The sequence below is a fragment of the Ochlerotatus camptorhynchus genome, unplaced genomic scaffold (assembly GCF_037179485.1).
Source record: "Ochlerotatus camptorhynchus isolate MF236.1 unplaced genomic scaffold, CSIRO-AGI_Acam_v1.1 ptg000202l, whole genome shotgun sequence".
Classification (NCBI taxonomy): domain Eukaryota; kingdom Metazoa; phylum Arthropoda; class Insecta; order Diptera; family Culicidae; genus Ochlerotatus; species Ochlerotatus camptorhynchus.
In genome coordinates this window covers 500,289-521,746 of record NW_027040692.1, presented here as the reverse complement: position 1 = coordinate 521,746, position 21,458 = coordinate 500,289, and the positions used below count along the sequence as shown (strand labels likewise).

The 21,458-nt window shown below is 41.9% G+C and overlaps 1 protein-coding gene across 4 annotated transcripts in view; it reads left to right on the top strand.

Annotated features, from left to right (window-relative positions):
• The window catches only part of Oatp30B (Organic anion transporting polypeptide 30B), a 236,670-nt gene that overhangs the window by 189,022 nt on the left and 26,190 nt on the right, over positions 1 to 21,458 (top strand). For all 4 annotated transcript variants that reach the window (XM_065223912.1, XM_065223909.1, XM_065223910.1 and 1 more), the window contains one exon: positions 8,659 to 8,993. In XM_065223912.1, coding sequence (XP_065079984.1) covers positions 8,914 to 8,993 — 80 coding nt within the window. In that variant the 5' untranslated portion in view covers positions 8,659 to 8,913. The remainder of the gene's footprint in view (positions 1 to 8,658; positions 8,994 to 21,458) is intronic.

Genomic DNA, 21,458 nt, shown 5'->3' with positions numbered 1-21,458 from the left:
CTGCCGTGGTTGTGGTTGTGTTAGCAAGCTGGACTGTTTCTTCCAACACTATCGGATTATCGACGGTCGAATTAGAAAACATCGAATTGACGAAAGGATTATTGACCACCAGTAGAACTGAATAATCTCTGGATTAGAAACAGAGACTGACGAAGCCGCGCTGCACCTTAAATACCGTTGTGACCTAAAACAAATCAATCAAACTAAAGTCGAAAGATCCCATATTTACTCAGCTACTAAAGCAAAAACTCACATTCAAGAGCTGCAGCCCTATCCTACCGCTAATCGTTGGCATTCGTTTGTCGGTGAAAAATGTTACTCCTATTTAACCTTAACCGAGCAGCAAACAATAGCAACAATAGTTTACTTTGTAGTATCAATTGTAGCATTTTCCAACATTGTTCGAGCCTACAACACGTATTGCACAAGAGAGAGAGAGAGAGCAACCGCACAAATGCACTGAAATCGTCGGATGCAGTTTGTCATTGATGGCTGTCGTCGCTGGCATTGATGGGGATTGCAAAAGAGAAAAGGGTTTTCAATTTCAAACAAAGGAACATTTGCACCTAAATGGGAAAAAATGTGGCGTACCGAAACTGATTGAGCTTGTTAACCTTTCGGATCAACTGTCTGGGTTGTCTGAGTGATTGAAACAAGGACGTGCAGGGACTCGTGGTCAATTAATCAATCCTGATGGTGAGAAAAGAGACCGGACTAACTCAATTATGAAGTTCATCTGCTAGATGTGTGCTATTCAGTTCGTTTACGATGACGACTCTATCCGATTCGTAGTAATAGGATGTCGTTGCTTCCCGCCTGGAAGTTTCTAGCACCGGTCTGAAAATTCTCGTTAAGGTGCCAAGATTTACGATAGAATTAAGGTTTCCTATAGCAGCGTGTCGTATTGTGTGCATGGGAAAAACTGCCGGTCTGCCAGTCTGTCTCGAGTTTTATATCCCTTTTATGTAGCACATTGCAAAGTGATGCCTTTCCCAGATAGACAAAGGAAAAGCCGGAAAATGAACTATTTTATCGGGCAGAAGACTTATCGTGAGCGAAAAGCTTTATTAGATAGGGATTATCGTGCTCTCCACCCGAAACAAAGCGAATGTCGCTCGAAGAGGTCAACAATCTGCCAAATTGCTCCGTTGTAGCAGCGATAATCCTTCTCTTTGAATTAAGTCTATCTCCAGATTCAGCTGATGGGCTACCAGAAGAATAAGGATCCTGCCTAATCTCACCGATCGTTTCTGTACCAGCAGATTTGATTTATTGTTTTTAATTAGCACTTGACTGTGGCTGAATGGTATTCCAGTTTTTCGGTGGTGGATTTATGCCGCGGTTGACGTCATTGATTTGGGAGATTGAATGGTACAAAGAGCCATCAGTATCATCATTACAAATTAATTAGGAACGCACTTTTTTGGCATCCCTTCCCTGTTTACGAGAGGACATAATGGGACATTAATTTGCTATATCAAAACCAGTATCAGGTGGTTCAGTATGAGTAAATTCAGTAAAGGGAAATTTTTAACCCACAGTTAGGAACGATGATACAGAATTACAGCTTTATCAGAATTCGTGCCTTATCAATCATCTACAGAAGTAGAGTTTTCGACAGATTTGTAGCAATTGACCACGCACATTTCCGAACTGTTACCTTTTCTCCCACGCTAAAAATACGACGCAGTTCTCGGTACAACTTTGCAATCACATTGTTCACGTGAAGCATCTCCATTCTGGAAGGAAAAAAAAAAAGTTCCATTCATCGCAATTAATTCGTATTAAGCCCACACCCAATGTCATGGGGGGGGGGGGGGCTATTTCTATCTCCTTCGTCTGGCAGAAGCAAACCAACCTTCATCTCAAATTGAAAAAAGAAAAATAAATGAATAAAGCATAAAAGAGGAAAGCAATCCAGCAGTTGAGAGGGAAAATATTTCCTCAGAAAACTCGAAAATATAACGACACAATGTCACACATCGCAAATGCCCAGTTGGCTTGGCTGGTTGGCCGAATAGATTTTCATGGTTGGTGGCATCCTCAGCACGGCGAATGAGAACGACCCAAATTTGAGTTTAGTTAACTTAAAAATCACATACAGTACAGGAACTCAGTGATGAGTCAATTTGCCTCATGGTTTTCCAGGTTTGTTCAGGAAAAACTTACCGAATATGAGGAAAGTAAAGATTGGATTCACTCATTGTTATCAGTTTATATATCATTTTTCGACAGACTTTTGATGTTTTCCACAGAAAACCATGAGGCAAATTGAGTGAACTAAACTCAAATTCGGGTCGTTCTCATTCGCCGTGTGAGAGGGAAAAAAACGAGGACCTACTTTTACCATCGTCAATCGCAGAAACAGCACGATAGAAGGAATTCCGTCGGCTTTATGTTCATTCTGAAAACTTGGTGGATGAGAATGCGCAACCATTAGCAAATGTGTGTATGTGTGAGGAGCGGACGCAGGGGTTATTTTTATTGTGCATTCCTCCTAGGCTGTCTTTGTTGGGGATGGTTGCTGAACTTTGCAGTAGGCGGTTAGTTGTTGTTTTTTTTTTCAATTTGCTTCGCCAGAGTTCACTCAATAGAACCATTCATTGTTGGTACAAATCCATCGCACTTTTGCCTGTGTCCCGTAAAGACGCAGTTATGAAGCATACCAAGCCTTGGGTGTCCAGTTGGGTGGGGCTTATTTTTAAAAATCGTCCGGGAACATGTTTTCCCATGTGGAAAATGATTATTGGGACTAAATTAGTCCTTGATTCTCCTCTAAATGTCAACGAAAATAGTTCAAATTTTGATATGTTACATAATATGTAACATATCAAAATTTGAGCTATTTTCGTTCACATTTAGTGGTGGCGCAAGGGGTCTAAGTCCAGGTTCCAGCACATGTACTTACGCTTACATATTGATATATCGAAATCAGAATCCTTGCAGTGCTATATGCAGCGTGAGTAAATATGAGAATGAGAGAAAACCGAAAAATAATGGTAGAGAAAGAGATAGAGAAAACTAGAAAAGAGAGGTGAAAAGGTAAACTCTCTAAACATATATTCAAGCGAACAACGCGTTAGAAAAGGATTTCGAGTTACGGTTGTAAATGTGCATGGGAAATGTGGTCGAAGTAGCCTAGATACCCTCCGAGGGAGAAGGGGATATGACTGTATTTGAAATGTGATTTGATTTCATCGTGAAGATTTACTTTTACAACTAGGTTTTGGAATTTTTTCTTGTTTCGACTTATGCTACCATCGACATTTTCAATCAACATGATGTCTTTTTCAGCGTGGTCGTTTACGATCTCCTAATTAATGATTAACTAGGTTATTTCCAAGAATATAGGGTTCAAGTCCAACGAAAATTCACAAACACTAGGATAGTTGCAATTTATACCACATTTATGAAAAAAAATGTTCTATGTTGTTGATATTGAGGTGCTTATCATATCTCTGAGTGATGCAACACGCTTTCTCCCTGTTAACTGGAGCCATATTATGGAACCAAGTCGAAACGACTGTTTTCATACAAGCGTTCATACGAAAAACGCTTCGTTTCGACTTCCCCAATGAGGCTGCAGATCTAAAACTTGGAGAGTGGAGGTGACTTCGTCGTTCCATATCGTGATAATTTTCATTGATATTGGCAAGACCAATTCGTACTTCACGTAGATACTAAAAAAAATCTGTAGATCTCCAGATGTTCCCGTTCAGACGCCAAGACTTAATGAGTACAATAGTAATATAAGTCTAAACAAGAATAATTAACAATACATTGCTCCAAATTTTTTCCTAATTCGTTGATCGTAAATATCTATTTGGAACGAATTTACTCTAATAGGTTTTACCTTTATTCCGGTCTCTCCTTTTCTACCTATTTCACTCTTTCTCTATCATTCTCTCGAATTCTCACACTGCATCTGTCGCCGCAAGGATACTGATTTCGATACCGCAATATGTGAGCGTAAGTCCATATTCGGGAACATCGCTACGCCATTTAAATATCTCAAGAACGAGTGAAGATATCGTAAAATGGACTAATGTTTCGTTTTCAAAGATTACAAAATCACGTGTTTACTTATATAGAAGCATATGTTTTATTTGAAAAAGCGTGGACACCCCTCGTCTTAGAGCAGCTTGTCAACTGGGGCCTGTGTGGACCCATGGTCCACTTCATCGAAAATTTCCTGACCGATCGTTCTTTCAGAGTCGCAGTTGGCAACACGAGGTCCCAGCTTTTCGGAGAAGAGCCGGTCGTCCCACAAGCTTCAGTTATCGCCGTTACTCTCTTCCTTGTGGCCATGAACGGAGCTTTCGGAGGGCTGCCGAAAAATGTTTACTACCGGCCCAACAGCAGCACGTAACAGGATCAAGGCCCAGGCAGCAGTCTCCGCTGTAGCCAGGTGGGCCAGCGCGGTAGGTTTCCAGCTTTCGGCCACCAAAAGCGTCGGGTGCCACGTGTGTCCACCTATCAAAGTTCAAAGCCAGCCCATACCACTGAAAAAGACGGTCCGTATTCTGAGGGTACTTGTTGACCGGTCCCTCAACTTCGAACAGCACTTTAAGGGGATCAAGAACGACTGCCGCAGCAGGATATCTCGCCCCCACCAGTCTAACAATCGCGACACTCGTTTCCGGGTTGCAAGTGCCGTCATCGATGGTCGCCTACTGTACAGTCTTGAGATGACGTGCATCGCCACCGAAAAGCTCGTGCAAACGCCTACGTTCGAATTGTCTCCGGTCTTCTTCCGTCAAGGCCCGCCGATGCCGCATGCATCGAAGCGGGTATTCTGCCCTTCCGCCATCGTATAACCGCAGCAATTGCAACGAAAGCCGCTGCCTTTACAGCAATGACCTCCGGGAATGACAGGATCTGTTCTCCTAGATGAGGGGAACAGACTCCTCCGCATGGCTGCCAATTTAGAGCTCCCCCCAGTGGCCAAGGTTCACTGGTACGGAGACAAAAGTTGGTGCATACCTCCACCAAAAATCGAGAGTCGGATAAAGAGCAGGTTTAAGGCTGGAGATAACTCTGCAGTGCTGAGGAAAACAGTAGCCGAACTGGTCTGACCGGCCCATACTGGTGCTATCCGATTCGTACAGCGTGATACAAGACCTTACACCTGATACCACGAGTCACCCCTGGATACAGGGTATCGTGGAGACCACACCCCCGAACACGGTGTTCACCTGGATTGCTGCGCACTGCATCCCTGTATCCCAGGAAATAGCGAGGCTGACAGCCTGGCAGCGTCTGAACCAGCTGGCCCCCGTTACACCGACGAAGTGCCACTACAGGACATAAAGCGATGGATAGTCAGCAAAATGTGGGAAGCCTGGGAAGCAGAGTGGTGCCAATCCCAATCCCTCTTGATTCGAAGAATCAAAGAAACGACGAGCAAGTGGACGGATATGTCGAAACTGCGGGACCAGACGGTGGTTTCTCGTCTTAGGACAGGCCATACAAGGATCTCACATAGTTTTGGTAGGACGCAGTTCGATAGAATGTGTTACGTTTGCGGAACCACTGTATCGGTGGAACACATCCTATGCCTGTGTCCGCAATACCAACATCTACGGGAGCAGCACGCACTTCCCAACAGCATCAGGGACATACTGGGCGACGAACCTTCCACTTTAGCGACAGTTATTTATTTCCTCAAGGACGCTGGGCTATACAACAACATTTAGGTCATTTTAACTTTCTTTTGGCTGACGGGACATCTCTGCCGGACGGGGGATTACCCCTCCGGCTTTGTCCGTTTCGATCATTTGTCTATTCGACCTTTTGTCCATGTGATCTTTTGTTAATTTGATTTTCTGTCCATTCGACTTTTTGTCCATTTGACCTTTCATCCATTTCGAGCTTCTGACCATTCGACCTTTTATCCCGATAAATTTCATTAGACTTTTTGTCCTTTCGATCTTTTGTTCCTCATAAGTTTTTTTCCATTCAACCTTCTGTCCAGTCAACCTTTTTTACATTCGATCTTTTGTTCATTCGACCTTTTATCCTTCGACCTTTTGCTATAGGGGAAAGGGATGTAATATCGGCCTAAATGCCCCTAATTTGGGCCCATACATAAATTCAGCAATCGACTAAATTTTCATTGTTTATTAATTTATTTATTTGATAAGGCTCAACCGAATTAACTTTACAGAGCCGAGGATTCTTGTTCACTATACAATACATCTTAAAACTATAGTCAAAAGGTACAACACAATAAACATTTTATCTTCCGCTATACAATAAGCCGCCTCTACCAGAATGGGAGCCGCTTCCAGTGGTTTACTTGTATGGCAGATTCGCCAACGATGGCCAGAGCGCTTCAATTTTAGCAATGGACGCAAAACGTGGTCAGCACTCACACATTCATCACGAAACGGTTGCTTTCCAAAGTCGACGACGCATCGACTGAAAGAACTGCTGATGAAGAACAATGAGGAGGACCACACAATGGTTGCTGCCGAGTAAACAGACGATCGCGTGACACACATTGAGAGTGGTCTGCTTCTGTCGACAGCCAAGTGAACGACTAAATTTTCAATAGCGACCAAATATATCCATTAGTATCGTCCCAATGACACGTTCATCTAGATAAATTTGATGAAAAGCTGAGTTTAAGCGATGGGCCCAATCTTAGATCCATAGGCGAACATTAGAGCCATTTCCCCTACCTAATTTCTTTTAAAATGAAACATAGGGAAAACTACGGCTTTGGCACTTCTTTACCAATTATCGTCGTGAGTCGGGAGGAAGAGGAGGCGTTCATGACGCTAATAGGTAAAGAAGTTGCGAAGCCGAGACTTCCTCTATAAAAATAGAGTAAATTGTACTCAAACTGAGTAAATGTTATTCAAAACTAAACATTGTTTGAGCAACGAAAATATGCCAAATTCTACTCAATTGAGTTGAATAAGTTCATTATTATGAGCCCAATGATGTTTGTTCTTTTTTCTTGGATTAAAATGCTTGAACTATTCCGCTTTTCGACACGACGTTAATTAATTGACAGCTCGCTCCATACACTAACGTAGCAACGGGGGGCGCTTCGATGGTGATTTCCCCCAATGAAATCGATCTTCTAATGCATTTGAATTTTTCACCCAAGCTCCGGACTATTTCGAGCATCCTAGGGGAAGGGGTTGGAATCTAAAATAATCCAAAAGTCATCATGCGACTTACTTACAAGTAATATGTTCCACCTTGTGATCATGATCGGTAATTGACTCGTTTCTGATTTTGACATTTTCCTTCAAAAATAAACCTTCAATTTTGCCATCAAACATCAAATAGACCCATGTAGCCTGGACACGTTTTTCATAATTAATCGAACAAGGTTGTCCGTGTTCGACGAGTGAAAATTTCTCATCGTTTCATCGTTTCCCAACCCTCCACAACCCCACCCCGGTAATCAAACATTGCAATGCAAGGAGGTTATACTCGTGCACGTTCCTACCTACCTATATTTTGGTTTTCCAATTTTATTCAAATTTGTTTATTCGTTCGATCGATTCATTAATTGCTTTGGTGTCAATCGATGCGTGCAACTACTCTCACCCGTCTCGTCGCATCGTGTTGAAAACCTCAGCATCCGGCGGCGGCTGCTGGTCATACCTGCATGATTGGATCATATTGGATCGAGCGAAATGTGCTTCTGGTCATTAATTTAAATTAAAAAACGAATTTTGATTTACACTTCCGTCTGGGTGATCGTTATTCATGTGCGAGTAAAAATCGTTGAGTAACACGACGAAAGTGCCTTCCAGATCCAACTTTGGCTAACCATAATCCCGATATTATTGGAGATTGGTTTGTCAGAGCAGACAGAATGGCGGCGACCAATAAGCTCAATGATAAAAACTTTTCCATCAACCGTCGCACCGATATGGCGGTCGTCGTCATTCTTGGCACACCCCTGACCCATTTGGAAATATAAGCTCCACGTCCAACTTGGGAAGGGATTTATCCACCGGTTTTGGCACCTTTGCCGTTTCGATTTTCATTTCTTTTCTGGCCAATTTGCTGCGTAGATGTTTGTCTAAGGAAAAACCATGGGAAACAACTGAAATGGAAAACTGCCTCGCATAAGTTTTATTTTTTATTTTGGATAGAAGGTTTGCCAAATTCAGCTCGTTCGCTCGTTGAGGTATTTACAAAAGGAGATCAAAAGCGAAAGGTGTACGATGATGGTGGCTGATGTACTGGAAACTGGAGAATTATGTCAGCAAATTTGGAAGTATATTTTTTTTTTGGTGTGCAAGGTCATCATGCCGATTGAAATGCTGCCAAATTCTCGATAGTTTTACGTCTGATGATGTGTTGTTTGTGGGTTTTATGGTTTTATGAGTGAAATTCAAATAGATTGTAAATTTTTATCACCAATGTTCCACAAGTCTTACGAAAAACTCTAGTTGCTAAATTCGCATTCTCAGAATCAATCAGTGCTGCATCAACGACGCGTTGACCTCAATTGCCATTTGATGATATGAAGCTGTTTTTATCGCACCCGTGGATGTTCGCAGAAATCACTTTTAAATTATCCCATTTTTGTTTTACTATCGCACAGCGAGTCCCCACAAATTGCAATTTAAAACCACCCTCTTTCTCCTTCCACATATTCACGGTGATTTTGTTCTACATTTCTTTCAGAACAACTCCTCCTGGTCTGGTCTGGATCTGGTGCCACTGACATCCAGCCCGCAAAGAATGTTGGAATTGGTGCAACGACATTTGAAGAGTAACTCCAACAAGCAGATTCATACGGGTAACAGCTGCAGCCGTCACCACACGGTGTCTATCAACAAATAGTGACGGTTGGGGGGTGGAGAAAAGCGAAGCACATATAGGTACAGGATCTGAATCGTGAACGCTGACGGTGACTGTGTATCGCTAGAAAATTACCAAATGAAGATGACAACCTCCAGTTCGGCAAACGACGGGGCCGGAGGCACGTCAAACAACAATGCACATCGGAAGGGACATCGGTTAGTTGCTTCTTCGATATTGAATGCATATGTAGTATGGCTCGTACGGCAACCTTCATTCAATCTGTCACAACGTTCCAATAAATTTCGGCCTCACGTACGTAGCTGTACGATGACCTAAATAAAATGTACTACGAGGGCTTTAAAAACGAATTCTTTTTGTGCAAATCGTATTAGGGTGATGATGAGCATAAAGGTGAAATGGTCAAAACAAACAAATTGTATGATCAACTCTTCTCTTTCTATGAAACGTTGCTTAACTATTCTGTATGAGCTATCATTCAAATTTGAGCTATCGCTTCATTTTGGAAAATGGCTTATTCGATAACAGTCTTCAATGAATCATAGCACAGAAACGAATCTGACGTCTGTAAAAAAGTCTGATCAAGGTAGGATTTTGATCAAGACAATATTTTTCACTAGGCATTGTTAATAAATGCAGATTATTGGTCATAGAAATGTGTTTATTAAAACAGATTGTTCATGAATTATTAAAGAAAAATTATTGATCGTGGCAATCAAGGCATATTATCGATCAATGTAACTTGTCGATGGAAGCCGATTGATGATCGAAATAAGTTACGTCAAATAACTTTCTTTTAAAGAAACTTTCTTTAAAGGCAATTTTGAAGAAAATTTTAGAACAGTGCAAATTGTAGATCAAATTAGATTGTTGATCAAGACAGTCATGGTAAATTGTGGATCAAGGCAGATTGCTGATCAAAGTGAATTCTCGATAACTTTTTCAAAGGGACGTATCAGCTTTCGTAAACAATGTATTTGATCGTCGATTTGGCGTAACTAGTAGCTCTCCCATGCATGCTAACACTACCATCAGATAGGGGAAAGTTTCCCCTACCTGCTAGTGGTGTTAGTAAGCGTGTGTGAGCTACCAGTTACGCCAAATCGACGATCAAATGCATTGTTTAAAAAACTGATACGTCCCTTTGAAAAAGTAATCGAGAATTATTTATTGAGGCAGATTTTGGATCATGGCATACACTAGGTGGGGTGAAAAGTAACCTCCTTGGAAATGAAAAAAAAAATCAGTGCTTTTTTTATTTAATTCAACACAGTTCCCCTTTTAGATCGATACACTTATTCCAGCAATTTTCCGTCTGAAAAGTAATTTTCCGGAAGGTCTGCAAAATACTCCTCCGCGGCGTCGATGATTTTCTCACGTGAGCTGATTTTTTTTATTGATGAGCCATCATTTGAGGTTTGAATTGGAGCCATAAGTCATTGATTTTAGCCGTGGTTGTGATGCTCTTGTGTGCCGGCGCATTGTCTATCGAAAACCATTTTTTTTTCGCTCATGTGAGGCCGTTTTGAAGCGATTTCGGCCTTCAATCGCTTCAATAATGCACAGTAATACTCACTGTTGAAGGTTTTTCCTTTTTCGAGGTAGTCCACGAGGAGTATGCCATGGCAATCCCAGAAAACCGACCCATCGAGCCTCCCTCGGCCGCTTCGGAGCACTCGTGCCGGTTTCAGTCCATTGCTGGGCACTCTCTCTGGGGTGTAAAAGTGGATCCAGGTTTCATCAACAGTTACCGATCGACGCCAAAAGTCCGCCCGATTCCGCATCAGCAAGTCCAAGCACACTTTCGAAGTGCTCTCGCGTTCGTGTTTTTGGTCAGGAGTGAGCTTGCGCGGCACCCAGCGGCAGGATAACTCTTATATGCAGAATCTCGCCCAAAATATGGCGTGTGTGCTCAGTACTAATCTTTGCGGTATCTGCAAGCTCGCGCACCTTCACTTTCCGGTGAACCAACACCATTTCATGTAGTTTTTTGAAATTGTCCTCTATAACCGCATCGGAGGGCCTGCCGCTGCGGACTTGATCGGTAGTGGAGTTGCAGCCACCACGAAACTCTCGAAACCAATATTTGACGGTGTAATCTGACGGAGAAGTAGCCCCATAATATTTATCCTACTTTTCTTTTGTTTCCTTTGCCGTTTTGCCACTAAAAAAATAATGTTTTATGAGAGAACGAAAATCGTTTTTATACATACTCAACATGATGCCAAACACGTCAACAACAATCAGCTGTCAAAACAAAACTAAAGACAGTATCGCACTGAAATTTGGCATGTCTGCCTAAATAGAGATCTCCAAGCGCAATCTCACGAACACTTAAATCCAACATCCATGTATAAAAATGAATGAAGAAGAACTCTAAAGCTGAGTTTAGATTAGGCAAGTCAAATGATCAACTCAGTTGAATTCAATTGGCTTGAAAAGTTGAGCCTGGTTCAACTTTTTTCAATTCAAGTGAGTTGATCAAGTCAGTTGAATGGCATGGTTTACACGTTCAATTCGCGTTCAAGTCAGTTGAATTCAACTGACTTGATCAATTGACTTGCCCTGTCTAAACCCAGCTTAAAGGTATCGCGATATCACAACCAGAGCTTAAAATTATTGACTGCCTAGGCTGAGTGTGAAAGCACTGCACTATTAAATCCATTGATCTGTGCAGACCGTTTGTACCAAACGGAAAGGACGAGGCAATGAAAGAGCCAACAAAAACATTCAGTCACTCACGAGTAGGCGACGCACACCGCTTGCCTTCGCTCACACAGCATGTAATTCCGGAGTGATTTGAGATTTGGGCGTAATTGTATTTGTAAACAAACTGGTGAATCGCCGATTTCTCGTGAATAAAAGCTCAATCTTATAAAACAAACTATACCAAATGATAAGGGAATCATACCTCTTCCTCATAGTGTTATTAGTTTTCAAAATTGAGGTTTTATTCGCGATAAATCGGCGTTTGACGTGTTTCTTGTTCTGAAAATCATTCAAAACAAATATTGGGTACCAACACGGCAGAATAAACGTGTTGACTGAGCTACTGACTGAGTGCCCGGCTGTCAGTGACTCGTTTACCTCTGAATCATTCAGACTCTCACGAGGCAGTGAATGATGAGGCAGATGGCAGTTCTCGAGTCAGTTTTCAAATAGACCAGAAATCAACGAGAGAAGTCATTGTTTACAAAGGCTGTTACGCCGTAATTCCAGCTCTATCTAGTATTGCTCTTCTATCATTGTATGTGATACAAAAACATCCATACAAATTTATTTAATATTCCAGCTCTATCTAGAATAGTTTGTATCGCTTAAGGTGATACGATACGTCACGCTTTTTTTGCTTTTTTTTTCTCTCCTTTCTATGTGTCAGTGAATTGATTATCATTGATGCTGTAGTAGTGTGAGTGTACATCATGCACTACCGCAACTACCGTAAACATAGCTGCTAGAGTTCGTTATTATTAGGTCGAATGTGTAACAGAGACTATCACTACATTTCCATTCAATTTGTCAATATTATCGACCTACCACCTCCCAGGACACCCCTTCCTATACAGAAAACAATTTTGCGCCTAGCCTCCAAGACCAACATGTCAAGTCATCATAGAAGTTAATTGATTCAACATCACACTTTGGTTACATACGACCTGTCCAAAAGTGATTTCAGAGCTCAAACCTCCAGGTACACGGTAAGAAAAAAGATCCCAAAATGACTTAATTTCACAAATCTCGGCACTATATTGCAGGAAGCCAAAAGCGAGGCCAAAAGTAGGTAATGTGGGTCGAAGAGTTTTTATTTGATTGTTTTCAATTAGTATGGAACTGACAATTCTTTTTTACCCACTCAAAGTCAAAAGTAGGCAAAAATGAACTGGCCGCTGGATATTTTTTCTTATCGTGTATGTTTTTGTTTTTGAATCATCCTTTGCCGCCTTTTGCATATCAGCTGATGGCTTCGAGCAGTGCAACCAGAACGACACATATTTTTTCTATAGAAGATTTCTAGGATAATTTACTATCATTTTTTTGCCTTGAGAAACAAAATAAGAAATTGTTTTAAACATTTTTTAGTGATGGTTTCTAAATTGCACCCAGTTTAAGTACCTTAAAAAGCAATAAAAACATTGTTTTTACACACTTTGTTTCAATTAAATCGACAACACTGGATACGATGAAAGATGATTCTTACACACACCTCCGTAATGCGGTGTGTAGAAAAAAGGTAATCAAAACAGTTTCAATTTGCAAAATTATTCGCGGCTCGCGTTTTTAACGATGCAAATGATATTATTTAAGTAAATATCGTCTTTAAAAGTGAATTAACTTGAAAGTACTTGTAGAAGCACGTGTCGTAATTGTTTTTAGTGTGGTTCTGAGAAGTGAAAGCTAGTGAAAACAGTTGTTGAAATTTCATGCCCTGAGCAGAGCAAAATCCGCTGATCGTACTTTTTAATGTAAATATTACCAATGAGTGAATGAATTGGCAATATTTGGGTGGCAAAGTATTGAAATATGTATCCAGATCTTATTCATACAATTCAGGCCCATTTTTTAAGGTATGTAATTAGTAATTTACTGTTTTGTAGGAAGATGTCTTTCGTACGCATACCATAATACGTTTATTTAATGATTTTAGGGACAGCCATTGTTGCATGACGTGCCGTATCACCTTAACTCGATTTGTTTACATTTGTTACATTGGTCTATTTGAAAAGTGACGCGAGAGTTCATATTCATATCAAAATGACTCAATGAACCTGACTGTTTTGCGCACTGATCACAACTACTTAAAAAGGTAGCGCGCGGTCTCACGCACACTTTTGTGCATCTGGAGAACTCTATATGAACGGACTACAAGGCACCATAACCTTTTTTGCAGTAGCAGCGCATTCTGGCGGTCAAGGAGGTTACTTTTCACCCCACCTAGTAATTGATCAAGGTTGCTATTTGACGAAAGGGCGAGATCACGCTTTAGCGCTAGGGGCAAGACAGCTGTACTCAGAGTAAATATATATGCCGCGAGTAAATTTGAGTTACTCACATTTACTCAAAAATGACCAAAGCAGTTTCGATTTTCTGATCTGGCAGCATATTAGGTTTTCAATATAAACACAGTTTTCAAGCATTAAAAGATTCAAGGCAGACCAGGAATCGATTGGTTAAAGTGTTGTCGTTGAAGATTTTTTGATAATGTGCTGGTGTTATTTCAGGACTATACTTGTTGGTACTCGACCAGAGATTTGAGAAGTTTCTGCCCTGTGAACATAAATAGCTTATCTTTCACAGTCTGTAAAAGATCCCTCTCATCTTGTTGAACTTATTTCAGACATTAGGAAATCCAACATAAATATTGAGGTATATCGGGAAAAGTACAACTAGGTTCTAAAGTTATAACGTTTAACTATTCGTTCGTGCCGGCGCCGGTGGTGTAGTGGTAAGCGTGACTGCTTTCTAACACCCCAATGGGTCTGGGTTCAATCCCAGCCGAGGTCGGTGGGATTTTTCTGAGGCATAAAAATCGCTAGTCACGTCTTCCTTCGGAAGGGAAGTAAAGCCGTTGGTCCCGGCCCATGTGTGTTGTGAATGGGTGCGATATCCTACGCAGGTGTGGAAGCTGCCTTCCTGCACATTCGATTGCCGTCAATGGATGGCAATCGATGTCCGTCGGTGATTGGCACTAGATTGCGGAACAGAGGAAAGAAACTATTCGTTCGTAGCGGCAGTGCAGTAGCAAGAAACTCCTCGAGTTGGGTCTCAGGGTTTTGCAATGGGCAGCACGAACATGTAGCAACCGAACGAGCTTCGGCGTCACACTGGTAGTGTAGTATAAAGAGCCTGAATTTATAAAGAGACGACATGTCAAAATTGGAACAATCGATTATCTGTCAAAGTCATATGAAAATTCATTCCAATCGAGCAGAAGACCTGTCAAATGGATAAGATGTCCCTCTTTATAAATTCAGGCTCTTTAGTTTAGTAGCAGTATTACAACATACAAACAAAATATCAAATACAGCAGCAACGAATCGGCCGTTTTACGGACTGCTTGTTGTATGTACGAGAAATGTTACGAAAGACCATCCGAGGCTGTCATAGCCGAACGAACAAAATATATGACTAATAGTGAATTTGTTTATTCCCAGGTTGGAACCAGTTCCAACCCAGTGCAAACCCGAGTTTTTTGTCGGTGTGAAAGTCGACCCGTGCCAGGTTGTATAAACAAACGATCAAACTGACGTTTACTAGAAAACAAGCCGACCCTAACTTGATACCCGATCCAGGTTGGAACTGGATAATAAACAAATTCGCTATAAGAACGAGCTGTCGTGTACTGCACAAGACGGCAACGTTGCATGTCGCATGCCTCACTGTGGGCTGTCGCTTATAGCTCAATCTCAAGGCTGTCGTAGGAAAAAGAAAGCGACAGCCGTTGGAATACTGTCATGAGGCGGTACTTTTGGTATGCCTGATCTGGTACACACGAACGCCTGATTCATGTAACTGTTCTGTTACAAATCTGCAATTCGATGTTTTCTTTATTGCAGCATGTGATCGATTCTTCATGTAAATTTAAACTATAGCGATGAAACCCACTGGGAAGACGACACGGCCATGCTTAACGGCCGATTGTTGCATAAAGCGTCCATGGCCACAACAAAATGGTAACACGGAGTCACAGGGTGATGGGGTGAAGGGACCAGCGATGCTCAGCGAACGGCCATCGTTCACTTTTAAACAGGCGAGCGTGAAAAACCAGAAGTGATTAGCTAGTGGAGTTAAATTAATACCTAAGGAATCTACTGCAAGTAGTGAATCGTAGTGACCTGTGGGGCTGTTCATAAACTACGTAGACAGTTTAGGGGGGGGGGAGTTGGCAATTATCCACGGCCCATACAAATTTAATTTTTTTGTATGGACAATTGTCTACGCAGGGGGAGGGGGGGGTCAAAAATCCCAAAAAACTGTCTACGTAGTTAATGAAGAGCCCCTGTTGAACACCGATTTCACCGATTCAGTACCTTTTCCGTACATTTTTCAAACCACTTACTGGTTGGCGAGTACGTATATCTAATGGTTAGCGAGTATATCTAATTGCCTAGGACCATTGTTTCACGTGAAGGAGGTCTTGATGGGGCCTCACTCACGAGTATGAAATGAGCCGAGCGTAGCATTTTTCTGAGGAGTCCAACTCTCAAATCGCATCGAGCATCGAGCCTCACAGCTTGTGCGGGAAGGTGGATAATACGGGAATGAGGTTTGCTGCCACTTATTTTCATGTTTTCTCTCACACACTCTTGTTTGAAATCCTGGGTGAACTCTAAAGCTTCTTGTCTTGTCACAAAAAAGTCATCCGGAGCCTTGAAAAGTGAGTTTAAGAAATTTCATCAAGCCTGGACACCGCTCTCGAGCAGACGGCCTTAATCGCTAAGGAGAGCTTCCCTTCCCGGTTTGACAGAGTGCGGCCTTGCCGTCGTCGAACGGCTTCGTCTGAAGGAGTAAAATCAGTGCTGTGCATCGGGACCAGCTCCACAATCCGTCATACCAACCGATTACCAAAACACCACATCACTAAACCAAACCGCCATCGCACGACAGCCAACGAACGGTAGACGCGCTAGTAAATTTGACAGTTAGCATTGGGGAAAACCAATAAACCTTAACATATTCCAACAAAAATTGAAAGTTGAATAGGGGAAAAGTTGACTTCGGCAGTACCTTAACCTATTATCTTCAGGGGGTAAACAAAGTCCTAGAGCACTCAAATTTAACCAATAGTTGCTCTGAAACACACTGTATCCACATGCCAAAATTGAGCTCTCAAGGACGTTGTTTATCCCTCTGACGATAATAGGTTAAGGTATTGCAGAAGCCAACTTTTCCCTATGTGTTTCTTCAACTAAAAAATAACTTATCCAGTTCCCAATCATCTTAAACCTCTTAAATTTTTTTTAAATTAAATTTTCAAACTTTTATTTTAGCTTCAGAATTCTCTTCTGAATTTTCTTGAAACTTTCTTAAGACTTTAAGTTAAATTCCTCTACATTTTTTAATTAACCCCAAAACACGATTCCTTTAGTACTTTTCTCGATATTTCCTAAAACATATCTTCTGAACCTCCCTCAGTATTTCTTTGAGATTATCCTCCGAAAATCCTTTAAATTTTGCTTATATTTCTTTAGAAATTCTCTTTTAAATCCACCTGCTTTTCTCCTAACGATCCCTATACAATTCTTCTCAGAATCACCTAGGAATTCGGCTTGAAATTCTCCACACAATTTTCTTGTAATTCTTCTAACAATTCCTCAAGACTGAATCTCAGATTTAATTTGGGATTCTTTTCAGAAGTCCGTTGAATTTTTCTCCGAATTTTTCTCAGAATTTGGTAGAAATAATTCATAATTTATTTGGAATTTTATTCTATAAAAAAATCATCTACACGCAACCCAAAAATGCATTACAATGAATGTTAGTTCAATTTCCAATCATCCTTTGTTCATGAACATCGCAGCGAATGTTAGGAGTTGACCTTACAGACGATTCAATGATTTTTAATCTTTTTTATACCGTGTTCTGTCTATGCTTTCTCATACACAAGCAAGCATTTGACTTGATTTGTAGATATGTATAACATGGTAGAACGACGCACACACTTGCCTCTCCAGCAGAAAAAGCAAACGAAGTCTATTATGCGAGGAAATTGTTTGCTTTTAGCCTTTCCGTATCCCGAAGCATGGAGAGAGCAGTGGAGAAAGTACAGGTCTGATAATCGGCAACGTTCGAGTCCGCCAGTCGCATTATCAATTTCACTCACTAGTACACTCCTCATTTTTCTTTCTCGGCACCGGTGGTGTAGTGGTAAGCGTGATTACCTCTCACCCCAGCAGGCCTAGGTTCAATCCCAGTCGGCGCCGCCGGGATGTTCTGAGGCATAACATCTCTGATCACGCCTTCCTTCGGATGGGAAGTAAAGCCGTTGGTCCCCGATTCATGAGTTGATGAGTCGATAGGTAGGGTCCAGGTGTGGGAGCTGCCTTCCTGGCACGTCGATAGCATTGGTGCTCAGCACGGAAAACAAGATCAACGGAAAAAAAAACAAACCAAAGGAAAAAAAATTATCTTGCATTAGATCGCAGCTCTCGGTTCATGCGGTCTCCAACTAACATCCTCCGATGATGAATCCCACATAATTGTAAGCGAATCTTACATCCCCCGGTTGGGTGTAATAATTCAAACCCTGAACATTTTTCCAAGCCTTCAACATTTTTCAGGGCCTGTGTTTATTTTTCAAAATCTAGGATCTTGGAAATTTATGAAAATCTGGGATCTAGGAAATTTGTCTAAATTTTACATTTTGAGCTATTTTTATTAGTCCACTATTGTTGGAAAAATTCCAATCCTGTTTTTTTTCCTCTAAATCAGGGTTGGTAGCAGGTCACTTTTCTGTGCCTGGGTCACTATTTAAAGTCAATCGCTTTTTTTTTTTCATCAAAAAGTCGCTAAAGTCACTATTTCTTGAAATTTAGTCACTAAAGGGTCACAGCTTGATTTGATAACAAATTGTTGTTACAAAAATTCATTAAAATCCGCATGTAGAGTCTGATAAGAAGAGCTGCGACAGGAACGTTAATTGTCCAATTAGCGTTGAATCACTAATATTTAGATTTTTTAAACTCCGTAATCTAAACGTTCAAGTCCGATATCTTCAAAATTTGTCCAGGTTTTAAAATCTCCGTTGTCTGTGATCTTGATATATTCATATATTTTCACAAATTTACTGAGGTTTCGTAAACAATTCTGGTCCCAATCAGGAAGCAGGACATCTTAGCTAAATATATCAAATTATGTTTTGATATTTTAGTTTAGCATATACATTTTGATATTTTAGTTTAGCATATCGCAAACTGATAATTTTTACGATATCTTGACGACTTATACGAATTTATGTCACATAGCATCGATCAATCTGTTATCAGATATGAGCTGTCCTGCAAGTGATCTTACTGATGTCGTTTTCGTTTTTACTATACTACTACATCGGTGTAAAGCAGGTGCATACGCTCGTCAATGGTTGTCAGGCTCTGCCAGACGATCGGCGACTTGCGATATCTGTGCATCTGAACTCCGATTCTTACCTCCACGCGGTGCTCGGTGGGGTTGCTGGCTATGATGCGTTGTAGCCAGAAACGCGAATAAGAACAGGAGAGTCCGAAGGTTTGGAGTGTGTGCAGGATTGGACCTAGTCACGTCTTAGGCCCACCCGATCACCGTGCTCAGCCTTTCTGGCGGCAGTCAGTTGTCTACCGGACTTTAAACAATTGTAGATAGTGGATTTTGTGTGGCTAAAGTTTGTTCAGGATGAATGCATTCTGTAGGTAGAGTGTATGGACCTTCTTCTAGCGTCCACGTTTGAAGCAACGGAGCGATTCGGGCTGGCAGATGGAACCTCCCGTCTTAAGTGTTTCCGTTCAGTGTGACAGGGGTGAGGCACTGTCCTATATTTTTTTCCCAAGGGTATAGATTGGGAGCAGACTCCGGCGGCTTCGGCCAGAGAGGGCCTCTCCCGTACGACATAGTTGATTGATGAAAAACACAGTCAGCTATAGTGAGGGTCGAACGACCCTGGCAAAAAATAAACGCAGCGGGACGATTGTTCTCCTCATGGAGGCAGTCGAAGGAGGCGATAAAGTAGCGTGGAACCATCTCGATGTGGCTTCAGCGGTTCAGCGTTCTGCTGGGCATACCGTTGAGGCTCACACGGATCGGGGTGGTTTGCGTTTCGTGCTAGAGGTTAGTGATCCTGCTGATGCTGAAAATCTGAAGCAGATCACTGAACTTAGCGGAGGATTCAAAGTTCAGATGGGTGCACACCCTACTTTGAATAAAGTTCGTTGCGTGGTATCAAGTGTTGATAATATCAAAGAATCGGAGCAGACTCTGAAGGAGCATTTTCCTACACAAGGGGTAGTAGCTGTTCACAGAATCTGCAAGGGTAGTGGCGAGGGAAAGGTTCACACCTCATCGGTGGTGTTGACTTTCGAAGGGACCAGCTTTCCGGAAACGGTTAAGTTTGGTTTCTTGAGCGTGAGGACCTGAGCGTACTATGCCTTGCCCTTGCAGTGTTACAACACAGTGTTACAGTGTTGGGTGTAAGAACAAGACCAGGGACGCACCCGGTTGCCGAGAAATGTGGAGCAAAAGCCTTCTGCTCCAATTGTCAAGGCAATCATCAGCCGACGTGAAGGAAGTTGATATTCTGAGGATCAAAACCATGGTGTCTCCTTTGGGGATGCCAAGAAGGTTTACAGTGACGAACGGAGTGGGAAGTCCTACGCAGCGGTTGCTGGGACGGCATTTGTTGACTCTGGTAAGGGTCAGTATGTGCCTTTTTTCCTCAACAAAAGAAGAAGAAGAAGAAGGCTAAGCAGGGGGGCTACGAAATCGATCCCTCAGGGCAAGGGAACAGATGGAGCTTCATCTGCTAAGGGTGCGGGAACTACCCAGTGCAAGAGTACTGGGGTTGGTGCTAGTCCACCTGCCGGCCTTGCGCGAGATGCTACCAAGAGTGGAAAGGATACTGGTAGGGAGGGCAAAGTGCTAACCCAAGAGGTTAGCACATACCCCTTGCCTGATGCCGAAACACCAACTGATAAGGACAAACAGCTCCTGGAAAAGTTGGTGGAAAGCCTGCGAAAGGAGGTCGCCCTTGGCAAGGAGAAAATCAAACAACTCAAGGAGTCGAAGACTCGCCTTGAGATGGAATGTGCTTCCCTTGTTGGACAACTCGAAAGAGTAGGCTCAGATGAGAGCGAGGTTACTGTTCCCATGACCTGCCGGAAAAGGAAACAGACCGCCGGCCTCGAGGACACTTGTGGCTATAAGAGCCGTAAAAGAGGAGAAACTGCAGCACCTTCTCCCCCTATAAACTCGGTATCGGAGCGCGAAAGCGATGCTGTTACCGGTAATAAGAAGCTACCATGTCTTATGTCCCACAACAGAATGGTAAAGAGCCATCGAACGTAATACTGCAATGGAATGTCCATGGGTTGCGATCAAAGTTATCTGAGATCCAACTATTGACTAAGAAACTGAACCCTTGTGTCATCGCCCTCCAAGAAACGAGGTCCAAGGTAGCAGATCTACCTCCAAACTATCTCGGTGTTAGATATAAGTGGTATACCACATAAGGTAGAGCAGTTGGATACTGAACTTGTAAGCAGCAATAAGTGCGAGTCATTGACAGCTCATCATCAATTGTCTGTAAACAAAGGTGTAAAATTTTTCGGTTTTCGGCGGTGTAGCCCCGGTGTAGCTACACCGCAAAAAAAGAAACAATACATAAATTTAAAAAATGCATGATTTCATCTCAAATAAATTAAATGTCGGGTGGGTAGATGACGTCTGTATGGATTTTTCACTGAAGGTTTGTATTTTTCGAAAAAAGCGAGACTACTTTGACCAATTTTGAGTAATTATGAGTTGCTCAAATTTACTCGCTACGAAACAATTTGCTCTGAGTACAGCTGGCTTGCCCCTTGGTCCATAGTTTGGAACATCAAGGACGCCATTTTTAAAATTTTACTTTTACCAAGATGGCCGAGGTTCAGCAAAAAATTGAATTATTGCCCATTACAATCAATATCGCAAATGTTCAT